This window comes from Hemitrygon akajei, chromosome 6 (genome assembly GCF_048418815.1).
Source record: "Hemitrygon akajei chromosome 6, sHemAka1.3, whole genome shotgun sequence".
Lineage (NCBI taxonomy): Eukaryota > Metazoa > Chordata > Chondrichthyes > Myliobatiformes > Dasyatidae > Hemitrygon > Hemitrygon akajei.
The window spans coordinates 182,878,841-182,899,765 of NC_133129.1; the positions used below are offsets into that span (position 1 = coordinate 182,878,841).

The window sequence follows — 20,925 nt, forward strand, 5'->3', positions numbered from 1 at the left end:
CCTGCAGGTCACCCTTGGACAAGGTGTAGAACCTGCTTATCCCCCCCCCCCCCCACCCAATACCCGATCAGGGTCACGTGAAGCCATGGGGGCAGCCGGTGCACATCACAAGCCCTGATTATGCGACCACTGACACCAGGCAGACAATCTCTGAAGAGTATTGATAATGGCTGAGGTCACCCGTTTTGTAAAGACACTGCCCAGAAGGAGGTAATGGCAAACTATTTCTGTAGAAAAAATTGCCAAGAACAGTCGTGGTCAATAGTCCATGATGCCAGCGTCATGTGATACGGCACATAACAAACAAACAACAGTGATTTGTTATGCTTGCACTAACCCACTGCCACAAGCCACAAGGCAACAGATTTTACAACATATGTCAGTGACAATAAACCCAACTGTGATTCTCTCAGGAGAGGGAGAAGCTTCTCATAACCTCTCCTCATCTCCTTTATAGACCTTAAACATTGTGATCTGCTCACCTCACAATACACACACTCTCACTCACTCTCACTCACTCACACTCTTTCTCACACACTCACTCACACACAGTCACACTCACTCTCTCTCACACACACACTCACTCACACTCTCACTCACACACACACTCATTCACACACTTATTCACACTCACTCTCACACACACACACACTCATTCACACTCACTCTCTCACACACACTCACTCACTCTCTCACACACACTCACACTCACTATCTCACACATACATACACACACACACTCACTCACACTCTCTCTCACACACACACTCACACTCTCTCTCACACACACACTCACACTCACTCACACACACACTCTCTCACACACACACACACTCACACACACTCACTCTCTCACACACACACACACTCACTCACACTCACTCTCTCACACACACTCACTCACTCTCTCACACACACACACAGTCACACACTCTCTCACACACACTCACTCACACTTACTTTCTCACACACACACACTCCCACACCACCACCACCATGAAAAGTGGACCACCACTATTATACCTGCAGAAAATTTGACACAGACTTAAAGAGGAGAGATTTTCAATGCAATTACTAGACATCTAGAGCTTAACACATACTGTTGTTTTGTTTGGGCCACTTTATTAGTTTCCTGGCTGTACAGCCAAGTTGTTGGTTTTGTCTGGTTCCTGGGGTGCAATTAAAATTCCTCTTGTTCCTTTCTTGTGGCTTTTGCTGTTTTATTTGGCAAGTTTGGAGTCTATATGAGTCAGTCACAAGCACATGGAAATAATAAAGACATGAAGGGGAAAGAATCCAGACTTGTTGAAAAATGCACCCTTCACTCGGAGATGGGGAGGTCCATCTGCTTATGTCACCAAGCCCTGCCCTTCCAGCGTCTGGGAATTGAACACTGCAAATCCATCTACTTTTTTTCAAAATTCTCTGCATAAAATTCAAAGGACTGCAACTTGGTGCCTGCTTAAGTCAAAAGCAAAATCTCAGACCCTTCAATCCAAACAAACAGCGGGAATTAGGGTTTCATGATGTTCTCTAACGTCTGTGGAAGAAGGCTCCCGGGAATGGCCTCTCCAAGGCTATTGACGTTTCTACTTCTAACTCAAGTGCTTGGACGAGCCCAGCAAATGACACATGACACCATGCTGATGCGATACTTTGAGAGACGCATCATGGTGCTTGAGGTAAGTGAAATGGTCAAAGTCCGGTTCTCTCCCGTGTCTTGGAACAGACCTCAAGAAAAGAAATTCATTCCTTTAAAACCCTGTTTGCCAATATTGCACACTGCTCCTTTAACCGGTCTTTGTGACACTCCTCTGGTTAGCTATGACATTTCGTGACTGTGACGCTGGAAATCTAGAGCAGCACACACAAAATGCTGGAGGAACTCGGCTGGTCAGGCAGCGTCTATTGAAAGGATCAAACAGTCGATGCTTTGGGCTGAGAGCTGATGAGCGGTTTCGGTTCATAGCATCGACTGGTTATTCCTCTCCATGGACGACCTGCTGTATGTGTTGCTCAAGGGTTTATTAAAGGGGTCTTCAACAAGCAAGAAAAGAAAGATTACTAAGCAGAGGGAGTAGGACTATAAGGATTGGCTGATAAACAAGAGGGAGATGTGAAGTGTTTTACACACAGTCATTGCAATCTAGAACTTATGGTCCTATTTATTTAGAGTTACAGTGCAGAACAGACCCTTCCAGCCCTACAACCCATCTACTTAATCCTAGCCTAATCACAGGACAATTTACAATGACCAATTAACCTACTAACCAGTACAGCTTTGGACTGTGGGTGGAAACTGGAGCACTGGGAAATGACATCAAAACTTGCTTACAGAGGATGCCGGAAATGAACTCCGAACTCTGAACTCTGACACCAGTTGCTGTAATAATTTCATATGAATCACTATGCTATGCTTCGCTACTGTGGTGCCCCCAATGCTACTTAAACAGATTTACAAAACATTGAACGTAGAACAGTACAACACAATATAGGCCTTTTGCCCACGATGTTGTGCCAAACTTATAACCTATTCTAAGATCAATCTAACCCTTCCCTCCCACATAGCCACCTATTTTTTCATTCATCTATGCACCCATTTAAGAGTCTCTTTAATGTACTTGCCTTCACTAACCACCCTTGACAATGCATTGCAGGCATCTACCACTCTCTGTGTAAAAAAAAACCTACCTCTGACATCACTCCCTTTTCTTTCCTTCAATCATCTTAAAATTATTACCATCATCATTTTGTGCCGTGTCATATGATATCATTATGTGCTGTGTTGTGTGACATCATTATGTTCCATGTTGTGTAACATCATTATGTGCCGTGTTGTATGACATCATTATGTGCTGTGTTGTGTGACATCATTATGTTCCATGTTGTGTGACATCATTATGTGCCGTGTTGCTGATTTGCTGATGATACTAAGCTGGGTGGCAGTGTGACATGTGATGAGGATGTTAGGAGAATTCAGGGTGACTTGGATAGGCTGGGTGAGTGGGCAGATACTTGGCAGATGACGTTTAATGTGAATAAGTGTGAGGTTATCCACTTTGGGAGTAAGAACAGGAAGGCAGATTATTATCTGAACGGTGTAGAGTTAGGTAAGGGAGAAATACAAAGAGATCTAGGAGTCCTTGTTCATCAGTCACTGAAGGTGAATGAGCAAGTGCAGCAGGCAGTGAAGAAGGCTAATGGAATGTTGGCCTTTATTACAAAGGGAATTGAGTACAAGAGCAAGGAAATCCTCTTGCATTTGTACAGAGCCCTGGTGAGACCACACCTGGAGTATTGTGTACAGTTTTGGTCTCCAGGGCTAAGGATGGACATCCTGGCTGTAGAGGAAGTGCAGCGTAGATTCACGAGGTTAATTCCTGGGATGTCAGGACTGTCTTACGCAGAGAGGTTAGAGAGACTGGGCTTGTACACGCTGGAATTAAGGAGATTGAGAGGGGATCTGATTGAAACATATAAGATTATTGAGGGATTGGACAAGATAGAGGCAGGAAATATGTTCCAGATGCTGGGAGAGTCCAGTACCAGAGGGCATGGTTTGAGAATAAGGGGTAGGTCATTTAGGACAGAGTTAAGGAAAAACTTCTTCTCCCAGAGAGTTGTGGGGGTCTGGAATGCACTGCCTCGGAAGGCAGTGGAGGCCAATTCTCTGGATGCTTTCAAGAAGGAGCTAGATGGGTATCTTATGGATATGGGAATCAAGGGATATGGGGACAAGGCAGGAACCGGGTATTGATAGTAGATGATCAGCCATGATCTCAAAATGGCGGTGCAGGCTCGAAGGGCCGAATGGTCGACTTCTGCGTCTATTGTCTATTGTGTGACATCATTATGTGCATTGTGTGACATCATTATGTGCCATGTTGTATGACATCATCATGTGCCGTGCTGTGTGACATCATTATGTGCCGTGTTGTGTGAGGTGGGTGATCATGGTCTTGATTGTTCTTGGCAATTTTTTTATGGAAGTGGTTTGCCATTGCCTCCTGATCTTAACAAGTCAGGTGACCTCAGCCATTATCAATACAGTACTCTTTGTTAATACTGAATTCATACATTCTTTGATCAATGCTTACTGTATTTCTTCTACTTAGGTAGAAAAAATAAAAAGGTAGACTACTTTTTAATGGAGAGAAAATTCAAACACCTGAGGCACAAAGGGACTTGGGATTGATTCCCTGTGCTGCATTCCCTGAAGGTTAATTTGCAGGTTGAGTCTGTGGTGAGGAAAGCAGATGCAATGTTGGCATTCGTTTCAAGTGGACTAGAATATAAAAGTGAGGATGCTGTGTTGAGGGTGTATAATGCACTGGTGAGGCCTCATTTAGAGTATCACGAGTAGTTCTGGGCTCCTTATCTTAGAAAGGTTGTGCTGACACTGGAGAGGGTTCAAAGGAGGTTTCAAAAATGACTCCACGATTGAACTGCTTGTCATATGAAGAGTGTTTCATGGCTGTAGTCCTGTATTCACTGAGATTCAGAAGAACGAGGTGTGACCTAATTGAAACCTATCAAATGTTGAAAGGCCTCAATACTGTGGATGTGGAGAGGATGTTTCCTCTGGTGGGAGAGCCTAAAATCAGAGGACACAGCCTGAGAATAGAGGGGCATCCTTTTAGAATAGAGATGAGGAGGAAGTTCTTCGGCAGCTGTGGTGGTTAAATGTTTACATATATTTTAGGCTGATAGATTTTTAATTAGTCATGTCATGAAAGGATACAGGAAGGAGGCAGGAAATTGGGGCTGTGAGGGAACATGGATCAGCCATGATGAAATAGCAGAGCAGATTCAATGGGCCAAATGGTGTAATTCTGCTCCTATATCTTATGATCTTATGGTATCTTCAGAGGTTGGTAGAGATGTATCTCCGCCACGCCACCCCAAGAAATGAATGACTGAACGGTATTAAGATGATTCAGCTTAGAAAGTTTGTACTGATTCTTCTAAGAAAGTATATTTGGTAATTGGCTCATTATTATCACGTAAATGAGATACAGTGCAAAGCGTTTGTTTGCATGCCATCCAGACAGATGTTTCTATACACACTCTCTGGACTGAAGGGCATGTCTTATGAGGAGAGGTCGTGTGAGCTATTGCTCTTCTCTTCAGAGTAAACAAGGATGAGAAGCAACCTGCCAGAGCTGTATAAGATGACAAGAGGCATAGACATAATTTTAAGGTGGAGATATCTCTCTACCAAAAGAGGTGTAAGGCACCCCTTCCATCTGCTAGCATGCTGGTCACCCTTGGGCAAGGTGTAGCACCTGCTTCGCCCCACGATCGGGGTCACATGAAGCCATGGGGGCAGGTGGTGGACGGTCGTATGAGCAGCCGGTGCAAATCACAAGTCCTGGTTATGCGACTACCGACACCTGGCAGACAATCTCTGAAGCATATCGATAATGGCTGGGGTCACCTGTCTTCCAAAGACACTGACCAGAAGGCAATGGCAAACCACTTCTGTAGAGAAATTTGCCAAAAACAGTCATGGCCATGGGAGGACCATGATTGTCCATGTCATGTGACATGGCACATAATGAACAAATGAACAAACGAACAATACATTTCTTAATATTCAGTAGTAGCCCTGTGCAGGCATCGAACTAAGAAAGAGTAACAAACAGAAAATGCAGATGTACTCAGCAGATCAGGCAGCATCTGTGGAGAGGAATAATCCTGGCAGAATCAGAATCATGCTTAGTATCACCGGCATATGTCATGAAATTTGTTGTTATGCAGCATTGTCATACATAATAATGAAAAAACTACAAGTTACAATAGGAAATATATATACATATTAGATTAAATAAGTAGTGCAAATAGAAATGGATAATTTGCTGAGCTAGTGTTCACGGGGTCACTCTCCATTCAAAAATCTGATGGCATAGAGGAAGAAGCTGTTCCTGAATCGTTGAGTATGTGTCTGCAGGCTCCTGTACCTCCTGCTAATGGTAGCAATGAGATGAGGGCATGTCCTGAGAGGTGGGGGTCCATAATGATGTTTGTCACCTTTCTGATGCATTGCCTTTTCAATACTGGGGAGGTTAGTGCCTGTGATGGAGCTGGCTGAGTTTGCAACTTCACATACCAGACGGTGATGCAACCAGTTAGAATGCTCTTCACAGTACATCTGTGGGAATTTGCGAGAATGTTTACTGTCTCTCCGTAATTCCTATCCCTGAAGGGCATAAATGAACCAGATGGGGCTTTATTAATATACAGCACTTTTAAGCTTACCATTACTGAGAATGGAACATTCCAGATTTAAATTCATTTCAATTCCAGATTACCTTAAAGCACCAAACTCTCTCTTATGCTCCTCCTCCATTCCTTTCTCCCATGATCCACTCTTTTTTCCTATCAGACTCCTTCTTCTTCAGTTCTTTACCTTTACCATTTATCATCCCCTGCTCCGACTCCATTCCTCCCACCCCCACCCATCCATCCATCTTCCCCCTTCACCTGGTCTCACCTGTCACCTGCCATCTTATACTCCTTCCCCTCGCCCCCTCCACCACCTTATTCTGCCTTCTGCCCTCTTTCATTCCCAATCCTGATAAAGGGTCTCGGCCTGAAACATCAACTGTTTAATCCTCTCCACTGTTACTGCCTGACCAGTATTTTGTGCGTCTTGCTCTGGATTTCCAGCATCTGCATATAATCTCTTGTGTTTTTAACTGTTCAGCACTGAACTCCCAGGCTGTTGCTGTGGGATCTGAACTCACGTTAACATAAACAGCTGAGAGTGCCAATAACCCTTCCAGTAATACACACGAAAAGCTGGAGGAAGTCAGTAGGCCAGGCAGCATCTGTGGAAACATCGACTGTACTCTTTTCCACAGACGCTGCCTGTCCTGCTGAGTTCCTCCAGCATTGTGTGTGTGTTACTGGGATTTCCAGCATCTGCAGATTTTCTCTTGTTTGTGATTACCTTCCAGTAATATGATCACATTTTTAGTATGATCAGTTTATTTCTTTTTCTGTTTCTTTTTCTTTCCTTTTTTGTTCATTTTGCACTGTTCAATTATATATATCGTTATAATTTATAGTTTTTATTATGTACCACAATGTACTGCTGCCACGTAACAACAAATTTCACAATATACGCCATTGATATAACATGATTCTCATTCTGATTCTGAATCCACAGGACAGGCTGGAAAAACGCAACCAAGACATGAACAAGTACGTCAGTGAGTTCAGAGAGTTCCGGAAAGAAATAACGTTGCGCTTGGACAGGCTGAATATCTACAAATCTGAGTTTAAGAATGAGGTAGAGAATTTGGGATCCAGAATAGAGAGGATTGAGAAGGATATTGACTACCTGGAGTCCCAGCAGCCTACACAACCTTGCTTAGAGGTTGATGAGAAGCTGGCCGAAGAGGAAATCCAAAAAGAGCAGAAGAGAAAGACCAAGTTCCATATGTCCGCAGGTGAGAGTTGGGCACCTACTTTGCTGCAATTATTTTCCCTTCAAGAAACTGAGTGGCACAGTAGTGTGGTGGTTACCACGATGATTTACAGTACAGGGGACCCAAGTTTAATTCCCACCACTGCCTAGAAGGAGCTTGTACGTTCTCCCCATGACCGAGTGGGTTTCCTCTGGGTGCTCTGGTTTCCTCCCAAACTCCAAAGACATACCAGCTGGTCGGTTATTTGGTCATTGTAAATATTCCCATTATTAGGCTAGGATTAAATCCGGGCATTACTGAGTGGCACAGCTTGAAAGGCCACATCTATTCCACACTGCCTCTCAATAAATAAAACCAACTTCCCACTCTCATTCCAACATATCAGTCCACAGCCTCTCCTACTGCCACGATGAGGCCACACTCATGTTGGAGGAGCAACACCTCATATTCCATGTGGGAAACCAACCGGACAGCATGAGCATAGATTTCTCAAACTTCCAGTAACTTCTCCCCTCCGCTTCTCTATATCTCCATTCCCCATTCTGACGTTATTGTAGTCTATACCTTTTTATTATTATGTATCGCAATGTTCTGCCACCACAAAGCAACAAATGTCACGACATTTGCCAGTGATATTAAACCTGATTCCGATTCTGAATCATTCCTGCCCCCCTCATACTCCTCCTCCTTCCCTTTCTCCCTAAGTCCACTCTCCTCCATCAGATTCCTTTCTTTCTTTATTTATTTAGAGATACAGTGCAGAACAGGCCCTTACAGGTCAATAAAAACACAAAATGCTGGCAGAACTCAGCAGGCCAGACAGCATCTATGGGAGGAGGTAGTGACGAAGGGTTTCAGCCCGAAACGTCGTCACTACCTCCTCCCATAGACGCTGTCTGGCCTGCTGAGTTCTGCCAGCATTTTGTGTTTTTATTTATTTCCAGAATCTGCAGATTCGCTCGTGTTCCCTTACAGGTCAACATGGGTGTAATTGGGTGACGCGTGCTTGTCAGGACAGAAGGGCCTGTTACCGTGCAGTATTTGTTATAAAATAAAGCTCTCACGGTTAAGAGGAGAACTGGCAGCCTAATCACTAGGGAAGGCTGCCTTTGTTCAATGGCTTTTATACCCACGGATGTCCCAAAACTCTTCACAGCCAATTAAGCACTTTGTAGAAGTGTTAATTAAGAAATGGCACCATTATAATTAAAAATAAACCGGAATGGGATCTGTACAAATTCCGATGTTTCAGTAAACAGTCCTAATGCAGTCAAACAGCATTGACTTAGTTGAGTAAAAAAAAGGGTAAACACAAGAGTTTTAGATCCCTAGAAATCCAAAGTAACATACACAAAGTGTTGGAGGAACTCAAGCCATACATCATCTACGGAAGTGAATAAACAGTCAACATTTCAGGACAAACCCTTCATCAGGACTGGAAAGGAAGGAGGAAAGCCAGAATGAGAAGGTGGGGGAGGGGAAGAAGTACGCAGTGGAAGATGATGGGTGGATGTGGGGTGGGGGATGAAGTGAGAAGCTGCACGGTGAAAGGTACAAAACGTAAAGGGATGAAGAAGAGGGAATCTGAAAGAGGAGAAGAGTGGACCATGGGGAAAAGGAAAGGAGGAGGTGATAAGCAGGTGAGGAGAAGAGGTAAGTGGGGAGACAGAGTGAGGAATAGAAGAGGGAAGGGGGAGGGGATAAATTGCCAGATGTTAGAGAAATTGATGTTCATGCCATCAGTTTGGAGGCTACCTGACGGAATACGAGATGCTGCTCCTCCAGCCTGAGTTACCTCATTGTGGCAGAAGAGGAGGCCGCAGACCAGCGCTTCAGAATGGACGTGGGGAAAGGAATTCAAACCCTGGTTGTTGCGGGTGGAGCGAAAGTGCTTGACAAAGCGATGCCCTGATTTTCGTTGGGTCTAACCAATGTCGAGGAGGCCTGCTTACCGTACTTGCCTGCACATCTATGGGATGTGGGAGGAAACCAGAGCACCGAAGGGAAATCCACAGAGGTCACAGAGTGAGCCTGCAAACTCCATATGAACAGTACCCAGGGTTGTGATCAAACTCGGGGTCACTGAAGCCATAAGGCCAAGGCTCTGTGTCAATGTCCCACCTCTTCAGAAAGTACACTGGATACAGATGCAGAGGGCCATTTGGGCTGAACTGAGAACTTCGCAAAAGATCCATTGACTGAACAATGACACTTTAAGATGTAACCTCAACTCAGAATCATTTTGAAATTCCTTACGTATTTTTTTCTCCAAGGTTTTAATCTTTTCACTTGAACTGGACCGACATCAGCAGGGCAACAGCAACATGTGGTCCAGTTAGCATGAAACCTACAGCCAGTCTTGGCTTTGTACCCTGTCCAGTATCACTTCTCTTCTCCTCACCTGCCTATCACCTCTCCCTGTGTCCCCTCCTCATTCCCTCTCTCCTATTCTCTCCTATCAGATTCCTTCCTCTCCAACTGTGTACCATTTCCATCTATCACCTACCAGCTGCTCATTCCATTGCCCTCCCCCACCCTCCAGACCTCATCTAGCACCTTACAACTTGCCTCCTTTCCCTCCTCCCACTTTATTATTCTGCCATCTTCCCATCTTCTTTTCCAGCCCTGATGAAGCGTCTCAGATCAAAATGTCGACAGTTTATTCTTCTCCATAGATGCTGCTTAACCTGCTGAGTTCCTCGAATGCTTTGTATGTGCATTGCTCTGGATTTCCAGCGTCTGCAGAATCTCTTGTGTTTATAATACATGGTCCCCTTGGCTTGAAACCAACAGCCAAATTTGGCTTTATACCCTCCGATGTCACAACACCGGAATAAAAATGTCTCCACTAGTGTACCATCTCCTCAGCTCACACCTTTCCCTTCCCGAGTCCTGTCCACCTGAACAGTTAGATCAAGGAATTAAGAATTAAGGGGGAAAGGCAAGTTGGTGGAGCTGAGCCTATGGCCTGATCAGCCAAGATAGTATTCAAAAGTGTAATAGGCTCAACGGGCCTAATAGCCAACTTCTGCTCCTATTTCTTATGGTCTTAAGTAATAGAGGTAGAGTAAAGACTGAGATGGAAAATTTGTGAGATTGTTGTTCAATTTCAAGCTTATTGTCACCTGACTACATACAGTATATATGTACAAGCAATTGAAACAATATTCCTCCAGACTAAGGTGCATCCACAAAACATGTATCATACAAAGTACATAAAGCAAAATATCACCACAAATAACACACATGAAATGCTGGAGGAGCTCAGCAGGCCAGGCAGCATCTATGGAAAAGAGTACAGTCGACATTTTGGGCCGAGACCCTTCAGCAGGATGGGAAAAAAAGATGAGGAGTAGAGTTAAAAAGTGGGGGGGAGGGGAGGAAGAAGCACAAGATGGTTGGTGACGCTGGAAGGGGGAGGGGTGAAGTAAAGCGCTGGGAACTTGATTGGTGAAAGAGATACAGGGCCGGAGAAGGTGGAGTCTGACAGGAGAGGACAGAAGGCCAGCGACGAAAGAGAAGTGGGGAGGAACACCAGAGCGAGGCGATGGGCAGGAAAGGAGATAAGGTGAGAGAGGAAAAAGGGGATGGAGAAGGAGGGGGGTGCCATTACTAGAAGTTTGAGAAATAAATGTTCATGCCATTATGTTGGAGGCTACCAAGATGGAACATAAGGTGTTATTCCTTCAACCAGAATGTGGCCTCATCAGGATGAGGAAGCCATGGATAGACATACTGGAATGGGAACAGGAAGTGGAAGTGGAATTAAAATGGGTGGCCACTGGGAGATCCCATTTTTTCTGGCAGACAGAGCATAGATGCTCGGCAAAGCAGTCTCCCAATCTAAGTCAGGCCTCACCGATATACAGGAGGCCACACCAGGAGCACCGGACGCAGTACATAACCCCAACAGACTCACAGGTGAAGTGTTGCCTCGCCCGGAAGGACTGTCTGGGGCCCTGGGTGGTGGTGAGGGAGGAAGTAGAAACACAGGAACATGGAAAACCTACAGCACAATACAGAGCTGTGCCGAACACGTCCCTACCTTACAACTACCTTGGCTTACCCGTAGCCCTCTATTTTTCTAAGCTCCATGTATCCATCCAGGAGTCTCTTAAAAGACCCTATCGTTTCCACCTCCACCATCGCTGCCAGCAGCCCATTCCATGCACTCACCACTCTCTGCATAAAAAAACTTACCCCTGACATCTCCTCTGTACCTACTTCCAAGCACCTTAAAACTATGCCCTCTCATGCTAGCCATTTCAGCCCCGGGAAAAAGCCTCTGACTATCCACATGCCTCTCATTATCTTGTACACCTCTATCAGGTCACCTCTCATCCTCCTTCGCTCCAAGGAGAAAAGGCCGAGTTCACTCAACCTATTCCCATAAGGCATGCTCCCCAATCCAGGCAACATCCTTGTAAATCTCCTCTGCACCCTTTCTATGGTTTCACATCCTTCCTGTAGTGAGGCGACCAGAATTGAGCACAGTACTCCAAGTTGTAGAGGCAGATGTAGCACTTATTCTGCTTGCAAGGATAAGTGGGGAAGGACAAATGGACAAGGGAGTCGCATAGGAGGCGATCCCTGTGGAAAGCAGAATGTGGGGGGGGGGGGGTGGGGGAAGGAAGGATGTGTTTGGTGCTGGGATCCCGTTGGAAATGGTAGATGCGGAGAATTATGTGCTCCCATCTGATGACATGAACATCAATTTCTCGAACACCAGTAATGCAATACCCATTTCCATCCCTCACCTTATCCATCCCTCACCTTATCTCCTTACCTGCCCATCACCTCCCCCCCCCCCTTTTCATTCTTTGCTGGCCTTCTGTCTTCTCCTTTTGGACTCCCCCTTCTCCAGCTCTGTATCTCTTTCACCAATCAATTTCCCAGCTCTTTACTTCACCCCTGCACCTCCTGGTTTCACCTATCACCTTGTGCTTCTTTGAGGATAGATGCAGTGAATGTTGTGTATCTGGATTTTCAGAAGGCCTTTGACAAGGTGCCACACATGAGGCTGCTTAACAAGCTGTGAGCCCATGGTACTACAGGAAAGTTACTAACATGGTTAGAACATTGGCTGATTGGAAGGAGGCAGTGAGTGGGAATGAAAGGATCCTTTTCTGGTTGGCTGCCAGTGACTAGTGGTGTTCCACAGGGGTCAGTGTTGGGACCATTTCTTTTTCTGCTGTATATTGATGGTTTAGATGAGGGAATAGATGGCTTTGTTGCCAAGTTTGCAACTGATACAAAGAGGGGCTGGAAGTGTTGAGGAAACACTTGGCTGCAGAACTCAGGCAGATTAGGAGAATGGGCAAGGAATTGGCAAATGAAATAAAATGTTGAAAACACATGGTCATGCACTTTGGTAGTAGAAATAAATGTGCAGACTATTTTCTAAATGGGAAGAAAATCCAAAACTCTGAGATGCAAAGGGGCTTGGGAGTCTTTGTGCAGAACACCCTACAGGTTAACTTTCAGGTTGAGACAGTGGTGAGGAAGGCAAATGCAATGTTAGCATTCATTTCAAGAGGTCTAGAGTACAAGTGCAGGGATGTGATGCTGAGGCTTTATAAGGCACTGGTGAGGTTTCACCTTGAGTATCATGAACAGTTTTTGGCTCCTTATGTAAAGGAAGATGTGCTGGCATTGGAGAGATTTCAGAGGAGGTTCACAAGGATGATTCCAGGAATGAAAGGGTTATCATATGAGGAACACTTGAGAGCTCTGTGTCTGTAGTGGCTGACATTTAGAAGGGGATGAAGGGGATCTCATGATTGAATGGTGGAGCTGACTCAATGGGTCCAATGGCCTAATTCTGCTCCTATGTCTTATGGTCTTCAGGTCTTTGAGGTGAAGACCCTTCCTCTTCCAAGGATAAGGTCTTTGGAGCTTCTGTTAGCCTTTCTGTAACTGTGAGTTTTTACGGGAGGGGGTTCTTAACGCAACCCCCCCCCCCTTCAGAGCTGGCTTGGGACCAACCATGGCAGAGCTTCAATCTTGCTTCTTTAAGAGGATTTATTTCCCTTTGGTTTTGTTTGCAGATTGTGATACCTTACTGACAGGTATCAAGTCTCTGAAGATTGTGAAGAGAACGGGAGAGGTTCAAGGTTCCTGGATAAAGGACCCAATCCGGGACTTCCACAAGATTTATCTCTTCAGTGGAACCAGCGGCAGCTCACTCAGAGAGTTTTCCGGGATCAAGTCCTTCACCATCCGCTCGCAGATGCAGCCGCCCAAGACAGTGACCCTGCCGGTGGCCTGGCAGGGGACGGGGCACATCGCCTATGATGGCTACCTCTACTTCCATGCCAACGGAACGCTCAACCAGATTGTCAAGTACAATTTGCGCAACGGGACAATCAGCGATCGGATGCTGCTGCAGGGGGCCGGGCAGGTCCCAGCCTACCAGCTGTCTCCCTACACTTTCATTGACCTGGCAATGGATGAAGAAGGCATCTGGGCTGTTCATGCAGAGCCTGAGAGAGACGGCCACGGCACCATCGTGCTCACCAAAATCGACCATGTCAGCCTAGCGGTGGAGCACTCCTGGGACACGCCATGCTCTAGCCAGGGGGCCGAGGCGGCCTTCATGCTCTGCGGCACCCTCTATGTGGTCTACAACACAAAATACGGCAGCCGCTCTCACATCCAGTGTCTCTACGATGTGACTGATGTGGTGACCAAAGCCGACCTGCCCGTCCTCTACTTCCCCAAGCGATATGGCCGGCACTCCATGATCCACTACAACCCCCGGGACAAGCAGCTTTATGCTTGGGACAATGGCTACCAGACGATCTACAGGCTCTTCACGATGAGAAAACTCGAGAGCTCGCCCAACTCCCAGTAGCTTCCATCTTAATCTTTAATATGCGCTTTACGTGAAGTGGCCTAAGTCACTGAGCAATATCTATCCAGCTTCTAGAATATAGAACAGTACAGGCCTATCGGCCCACAACATTGGGGCAAGCTAGAACATACAATATAGAACAATACAAGCCCTTTGGCCCATGATGTTGTGCTGACCTTTTAACCTATTCTCAGATCAACCTAATTTCTCCCTCCCACCTAGCCCTACATCTTTTCTAACATCTATGTGCCTATCTAAGAGTTCCTTAAATGTTGCTAATGAATTTTCCTCTACCATCGCCCCTGGCAGCACATTCCACACTCCACCACTTTCTGTGTAAAAGATTTAGCTCAGATATCCCACTCTATATGTCCCTCTTATCAACAAAATTTTGGCCTCTCATATTAGCTATTTCTTCCCTGGGAAAAGTCTTTGGCTATCCACTCTATCTTGTACATCTCTAATAAGTCGTTGACCATACAATCAAAAGGTGCTGACATTTTAACCTTCTCTAAGGTCAATCAAACCCTTTCCTCCCACGTAAGTCTCCATTTTTTCTATCATCCCTGTTCCTACCTAGGAGTTTCTTAAATGCCCCTCATGTATCTGCCTCTAAAACCATTCCTGGTAGGGCATTCTATGCGCCCATGAACTTACTTCTGACATCCCCACTATAGTTTCCTTCAGTCACCATAAAATTATGCCCCTTTGTATTAGCCATTTCTGCCCTGGGAAAAAGACTCTGGCTGTCCACTCAACCTATGCCTCGTGTCATTTTGGATACCTCCTCCATGTCACCACTCATCCACCTGCACTCTAAAGAGAAAAGTCCTAGCTCGCTCAACCTATCCTCATAAGACACGCCCTCTAATCCAGGCAACATCTTGGTAAATCTCCTCTGCACTATCTCTAAAGTGTCCACATCCGTTTTATAATGTGGTGACCAGAATTAAAATGAATTAAATCTGACATCAGTTTTGTATGTGTTTCAAAGTACATTTAATATCAGAGCATATATCCAGTATACAACCTGAAATTTTTCCTCTTTACAGACATCCACGAAACAAAGAAACCCCATAGAAAGATAGAAATATCAAAACCATGAGGCCCCCCCCTTGCACAAGCTGCAAAAGCATCGACTCCCATCGATAACTTCTTCAGCCAGCAACTCCTGCAACTTCTCCATTAGTTGTCAGCTTTATACTCCATCCGACTGAGGATCATAACCTGCAAAATCGACTGTTTATTCATTTTCTTCGGCGCTGTCTGATCTGCTGAGTTGTTCCTCAAGCGTTTTGTGTGTGTGATTCTGGATTTCCAGTAACTGCAGAATCCGTTCCGTTTAAGCTTTATCCCTGTGCTGCTTTCCAAACTCATCCCTCGTTTATAAGGCACAGGTCAGGAGTCTGATAGAATATCTTACACGGAATCTGAATCAGGATTATTATCACTGAAGCATGTCCTGAAGTTTGGAGTTTTGCAGCAGCAGTACAGACCGACACTCTAAGTTACAATATATCGAAGAATAAATAGCTCAAAAGAGAGTAACGAGATAGTGTTCATGGGCTCCTGGACCATTCAGAAACCTGCTGGTGGAGGGAATTGTAATTGAATTTGGAATTGGAATTGGCTTGTTATTGTCACACGTACTGAGATACAGTGAAAAGCTTGTTTTGTATACTGTTCATACAGATTAGATCATTACACAGTGCATTGAGGTAGAACAATAGAGATAGTGAATTTAGATTTAAATGTGTAAAACGATTATAATAGAAGTTACAGGGTCATAGAACACTAAAGCACAGAAACAGGCCCTTCAGCCCATCTTGTCTGTGCCAAATTCAATGATATTATTATATAAGAGAATGAAAGAACTAGAATTGGAATTGGTTTATTAATGTCACATATACAGAGACACAGTGAGAAGCTTGTCTTGCACGCTGTTCATACAGATCAGATCATTATACAGTGTTTTGAGCAGGAACAAGAGAGAAAGAGAATTTGCATTATAATCGTGTAGAGTGGTTATAATGCAGGTCTTGAATGAATGGACTGGGAGCAGCTTGCTGAGAGTCACCACTCTCTGGCGCCATCTAGAGGAAGGGGAAGAAACACCCAACAGCCATAAAGAAGCTTGATGCTATCCAGGCTGGAGCGGCCTGGACAGTCGTCCCCTCAGCCACCTCTGCAGACCCCCCACCCCCATGCACTCACTCACTCGCTCCAACACTGGCTGAGAGTACACTGCAATTGCACACCAAGTCTACACCTCACAAACCAGTCATCCCCACTGCCAAGTTCAAAAGCAACCAGCAAAGATGTCCTGCTTCAGGAGGGCTTCAATCTCACCAGTGCCCAAGAAAGGCAGGGTGAGCTGCTTCGCCAACTATCACCCAGTAGTACTCACATCTACTGTGATAAAATGCTTTGAGAGGTTGGTCATGGTTAGAATTAACTCATGCCCGGGCAAGGAGCTGGACCCACTGTAATCTGCCTACCACCACAACAGGTCTACAGCAGAAGCAATCTCGCTGGCCCAGCCTTGGAGCACCTAGACAACAGCAATCCATAGATTGGGCTGCTGCAATTGATTACAGCTCATCATTCAACACCATTAGACCATTTCTAATCCACCAGCTTCAAAAGCAAGGCCCCTGTAACTCCCTCTTCAACTTCCTCATCAGGAGTCCACAGTCAGTAACACCTCCATCTCACTGACAATCCACACAGGCACATCCAAGGATGTGTGATTAGCCCACTGCTCTACTCTCTCGACACTCATGGCTGTGTGGCTGGGCACAGCTCATACGCATCTATAATTCGCCAGTGGCACCACTACTGGCAAAATTCCGGACGGTGATGAGGAAGCAAGATTGATCCGCCAGATGAGCAGTGTAACAACAACAACCTCGCACTCAACATCTGCAAGACCAAGGAATCAGTTGTGAACGTCAAGAAGGGGACGTCGGAAGAACACATACCAGACCTCAGAGGTGGAAGGGGTGAGCAGCTTCAAGTTCCTGGGTGTCAATATCTCTGAAGATCTATCCTGGGTCTAACGCATCAATGCGATCCCAATGAAGGCACATATAATATTAAGAGTAAAGAACCTGAGGAGATTTGGTGTGTCAACAAAGACTCTCGCAAATTTCCACAGATGTACCTTGGAGAGCATTCTGAGTGGTTGCATATAGGCGCCTCCAATATGCAGGACTGTAAGAGGTTGCAGAGGGTTATGCACACAGCCACTTCCATCACATGCAGGACTCTTCCCACTATGGCGGACATCTGCAAAAGGCAGAACCTCAAGAGGCGGTATCCATCATTAAAGACCTTTAACATCCAGATAATGCCCTTTTCTCATTACTACCATTTGGGGCCTGAAGCCACACCTTCAAAGTTTTAGGAACAGCTTTTTCCCCTCCATCATCATTCCTGAATGACCCAAGAACCCATGAACACTACCTCACTATTCCTTTTTTGAGTATTTATTTCCCTATTTCTATAGTAATTTGTTAAAGCCTGCTCTGTACTTCTGGCACAAAATAATAAATCTCACGACAGATGTCAGTGACAATAAACCTAATTCTAGTTCTGGTTCCTGCAAGTTACTGATGACAATAACCTGGAAATGTCACACCATTTCTTCATCGTCACTGCATATAAATCCTAGAATTCCCTCCCTACCACCACAGCATGCAGTCGTCACTCAGACTGCAGACGTCCCAGAAGACAGCTTGTCCTCATTTCTGAAGGACAGCTGAAGATGGAGCAATAACTGTGGACCATCCCGGCTATATCCACATTGTTCTTTGGTTCTGATTGCACAATAAAGGCAAGGAAAAGATATTAAATGCTCATAAATTCTATTCTCTCCCTCTACTGCCCGTAACACTGCTGGGCTTTAGGGCAGCAAAGTCTCCATCTCTGGCAGTTCATCGTGTCAGTAGCTCGATTTTCACTGCCATGCAAGACCCGGGTGGATACTGTTGCACTCAGAAGTGAAAGGATTCTTCATTGCAGTCTCGGTAACAATTCTGTTTAACCAATCAGGGTCTTTAGCCCTGAGCTGAACCCCCAAATCTGGACGGCTAGTGGACCACTCTTAATCTGGCCTCTACCCTTTCACCTGTTGGCATGGATGACCCTACCAAGAGCCAAAGCACAAAGCCCTGAATTCGGCCAATGTAACACTCTGGGTCACCAAACAACAACATGGCTGTGATCCTCTCCAATGACAAATTCTATTGTCATCTGTAAAACACGAGCAGAGGAGGTGATGTCAAGTGGGATTGTCCAGGAGAAGGAGTGAACAGCCGTGCTGTTTCCGGAGAGCGGTGGACCTCCTGCGAAAATCCAATCATTGTAGCCCACGTTATTACAGGAGATCGTGTCATGTCAGACCTGTCTCTTCATAAGCAATGGGAGATATCTGTCTCCTCTTATTCATAGAGTCAGAGTCATACAGTCCCTTTTGGCCCATCTAGTCCATGCTGAACTGTTAATTTGCCTGGTTCAATCAACCTGCACTTCGATTATAGCCCTCCATAACCCTCCAATCCATGTAGCTAACCAAACTTGTCTTAGATTTTTCAATCAAATCTGCATCCACTACTTCCATTAGAGCTTGTTCCACACTCTCAACCCCTCTGAATGAGGAGGTTCCCCCTCATGATCCCCTTAAATATTTCATCTTTCACCCTAAACCTATGACTTCTAACTCTAATCTCACCCAACTTGAGGAGAAAATCCAACCTGCATTTACCCTATCTATACCCCTCATAATTTTGTATACCTTTATCAAATCTCTCCTCATTCTCCTTTGCTCCAGGATTAAAGTCTTAACCTATTCAACTTTTCCCAATAACTTAGATTCTCAAGCCCTGACAACATCCTTGTAAATTTTCCCTGCACTCTTTCAATCTAAAAGCCTCTTAAATGCTTCTATTTTTCTTTTTGCCTCTGTCACCATTCCAGACAAACATTCCAGGCACTCAGCACACTCTGTGTAAAAAGCTTACACCACACAGCTGCTTTAAACTTACCCCGTCATCTTAAATGCATGCCCTCTACACTTTGACATTTTGATATGGCTGTCAATGTTATTTACACTTATTATAATTTTATAAATTTTTATCAGGCTTCCACTGCTCCAGTGAAAGCAACATGAGTTTACCCAAGCTTTCCTGAATTCCTCTCATCCAGGCAGCATCCCGGTAAACCTCTTCTACGCCCTCTCCAAAGCCTCGACACCCTTCCTATAGTGGGGAAACCAGACCTGTTTGCAACACTCTAGATCACTAGAGTTATTACTTGGATTGCACTACCTGTATGTATAATCTATATTTTCATTTATATTTATCATTATTATTGTTACGAGCAGAGAGACAACATCTGCCGGAAGTAAATTCCTTGTATGTGCATAGGTACTTGGCGATTAAAGTCTGATTCTGATTCTGATAATGTTGAAACCTAACTTCCTGACTCAAACTCAATGCCGCAACTCATAAAGGCAAGCATGTCATCTGCCTTCTATGTCACCCCAGCAACTTGTGCTGCCACTTTCAGGGAGCTGTGGACTTGGACTCCGAGATCCCTCTGTACGTCAGAACGAGAATCAGGTTTAATATCACTGGCATATGTTGTGAAACTTGCTGTTTTGTGGAAGTAGTGCATTGCAGTACATTAAAATAACTAAATTACAACAATAAATATATTTTAATTAATTAAATAAGTAATAATTAAATCTATACTAGGCCCAACATATCGATGCAATTACAAAGAAAGCATGACAGAGCTATATTTCATTGGGAGTTTGATGAGATTTGCTATGTCACCAAAGACACTCGCAAATTTCTAAAGATATACCATGGAGTGCATTCTAACTGGTTGCATCACCAGCTGGTATGGACGGGCCTCTGTACAGAATTGGAGGGAGCTGCAGATCCATCAGATCAGAAAGTTTTAAATTCAGCCTGCCCAGCTTCCAGGACATTTTTAAGGAGCAATGCCTTGAAAAGGCAGCATCCATCATTAAGGACCCCCATCACCCAGGTCATTCCCTCTTCCCATTGCTACAATCATGCCAGAGGTACAGGAGCCTGAAGACACACACTCAATGGTTCAGGAACAGATTTCGGAATGGACATTGAACCCATGAACACCACCTTACTACTTTTTTTTTCTCCTTTTGCACTACTTATTTAATTTAACTTTTTAAAATATATATACACTTCTTACTCTATATAACAGATTCTGTTATTTTGTATTGCAGAGGACTGCTGCCGCATAATAACAAATTTCAAGACATACACTAGTGATATTAAACCTGATTCTGATTCTGAAAAGAGAGCAAAAAAATTGAGGTAGTGTACATGAGTTAATTGTCCATTTAGAAATCTGATGGCTGAAGGGAAAAAGCTGTTCATAAATCGTTGAGTGTGTGTCTTCAGGGTCTTGCTGTTAATAGCATACTGTCCCTTTACATTTGATCTTCCAAAATGCAATCTCACATTTGTCTGAATTAAACTCCATTCTGATGACAACCATCTCATATCCTGCTTCACAGTTAACCTCTTCATTTAGATTGAAAGACAGTTCCATCGATCCACATGTGGATTTCACCTCTCTGCCACCAGG

The 20,925-nt window shown here is 44.7% G+C and overlaps 1 protein-coding gene across 1 annotated transcript; it reads left to right on the forward strand.

The window, feature by feature from the left end:
* Positions 1-1,375: 1,375 nt before the first annotated feature.
* Positions 1,376-15,255, forward strand: olfml1 (olfactomedin-like 1). The gene is made up of 3 exons (XM_073049883.1): positions 1,376-1,682; positions 7,172-7,454; positions 13,481-15,255. Exons 1-3 carry the CDS (start codon positions 1,524-1,526, stop codon positions 14,284-14,286), a joined length of 1,248 nt encoding a protein of 415 aa, XP_072905984.1. The 5' UTR covers positions 1,376-1,523; the 3' UTR covers positions 14,287-15,255.
* The last annotated feature ends 5,670 nt before the right edge of the window (positions 15,256-20,925 follow it).

What these genes read in the sequence shown, in the direction of transcription:
- olfml1 (XM_073049883.1), top strand. Translation starts at nt 1,524, where the DNA reads ATGATGTTCTCTAACGTCTGTGGAAGAAGGCTCCCGGGAATGGCCTCT. An exon ending in GACGCATCATGGTGCTTGAG is followed by an intron (nt 1,683 to 7,171) that starts GTAAGTGAAATG and finishes CTGAATCCACAG; the next exon opens with GACAGGCTGGAAAAACGCAA. An exon ending in CAAGTTCCATATGTCCGCAG is followed by an intron (nt 7,455 to 13,480) that starts GTGAGAGTTGGG and finishes TTTTGTTTGCAG; the next exon opens with ATTGTGATACCTTACTGACA.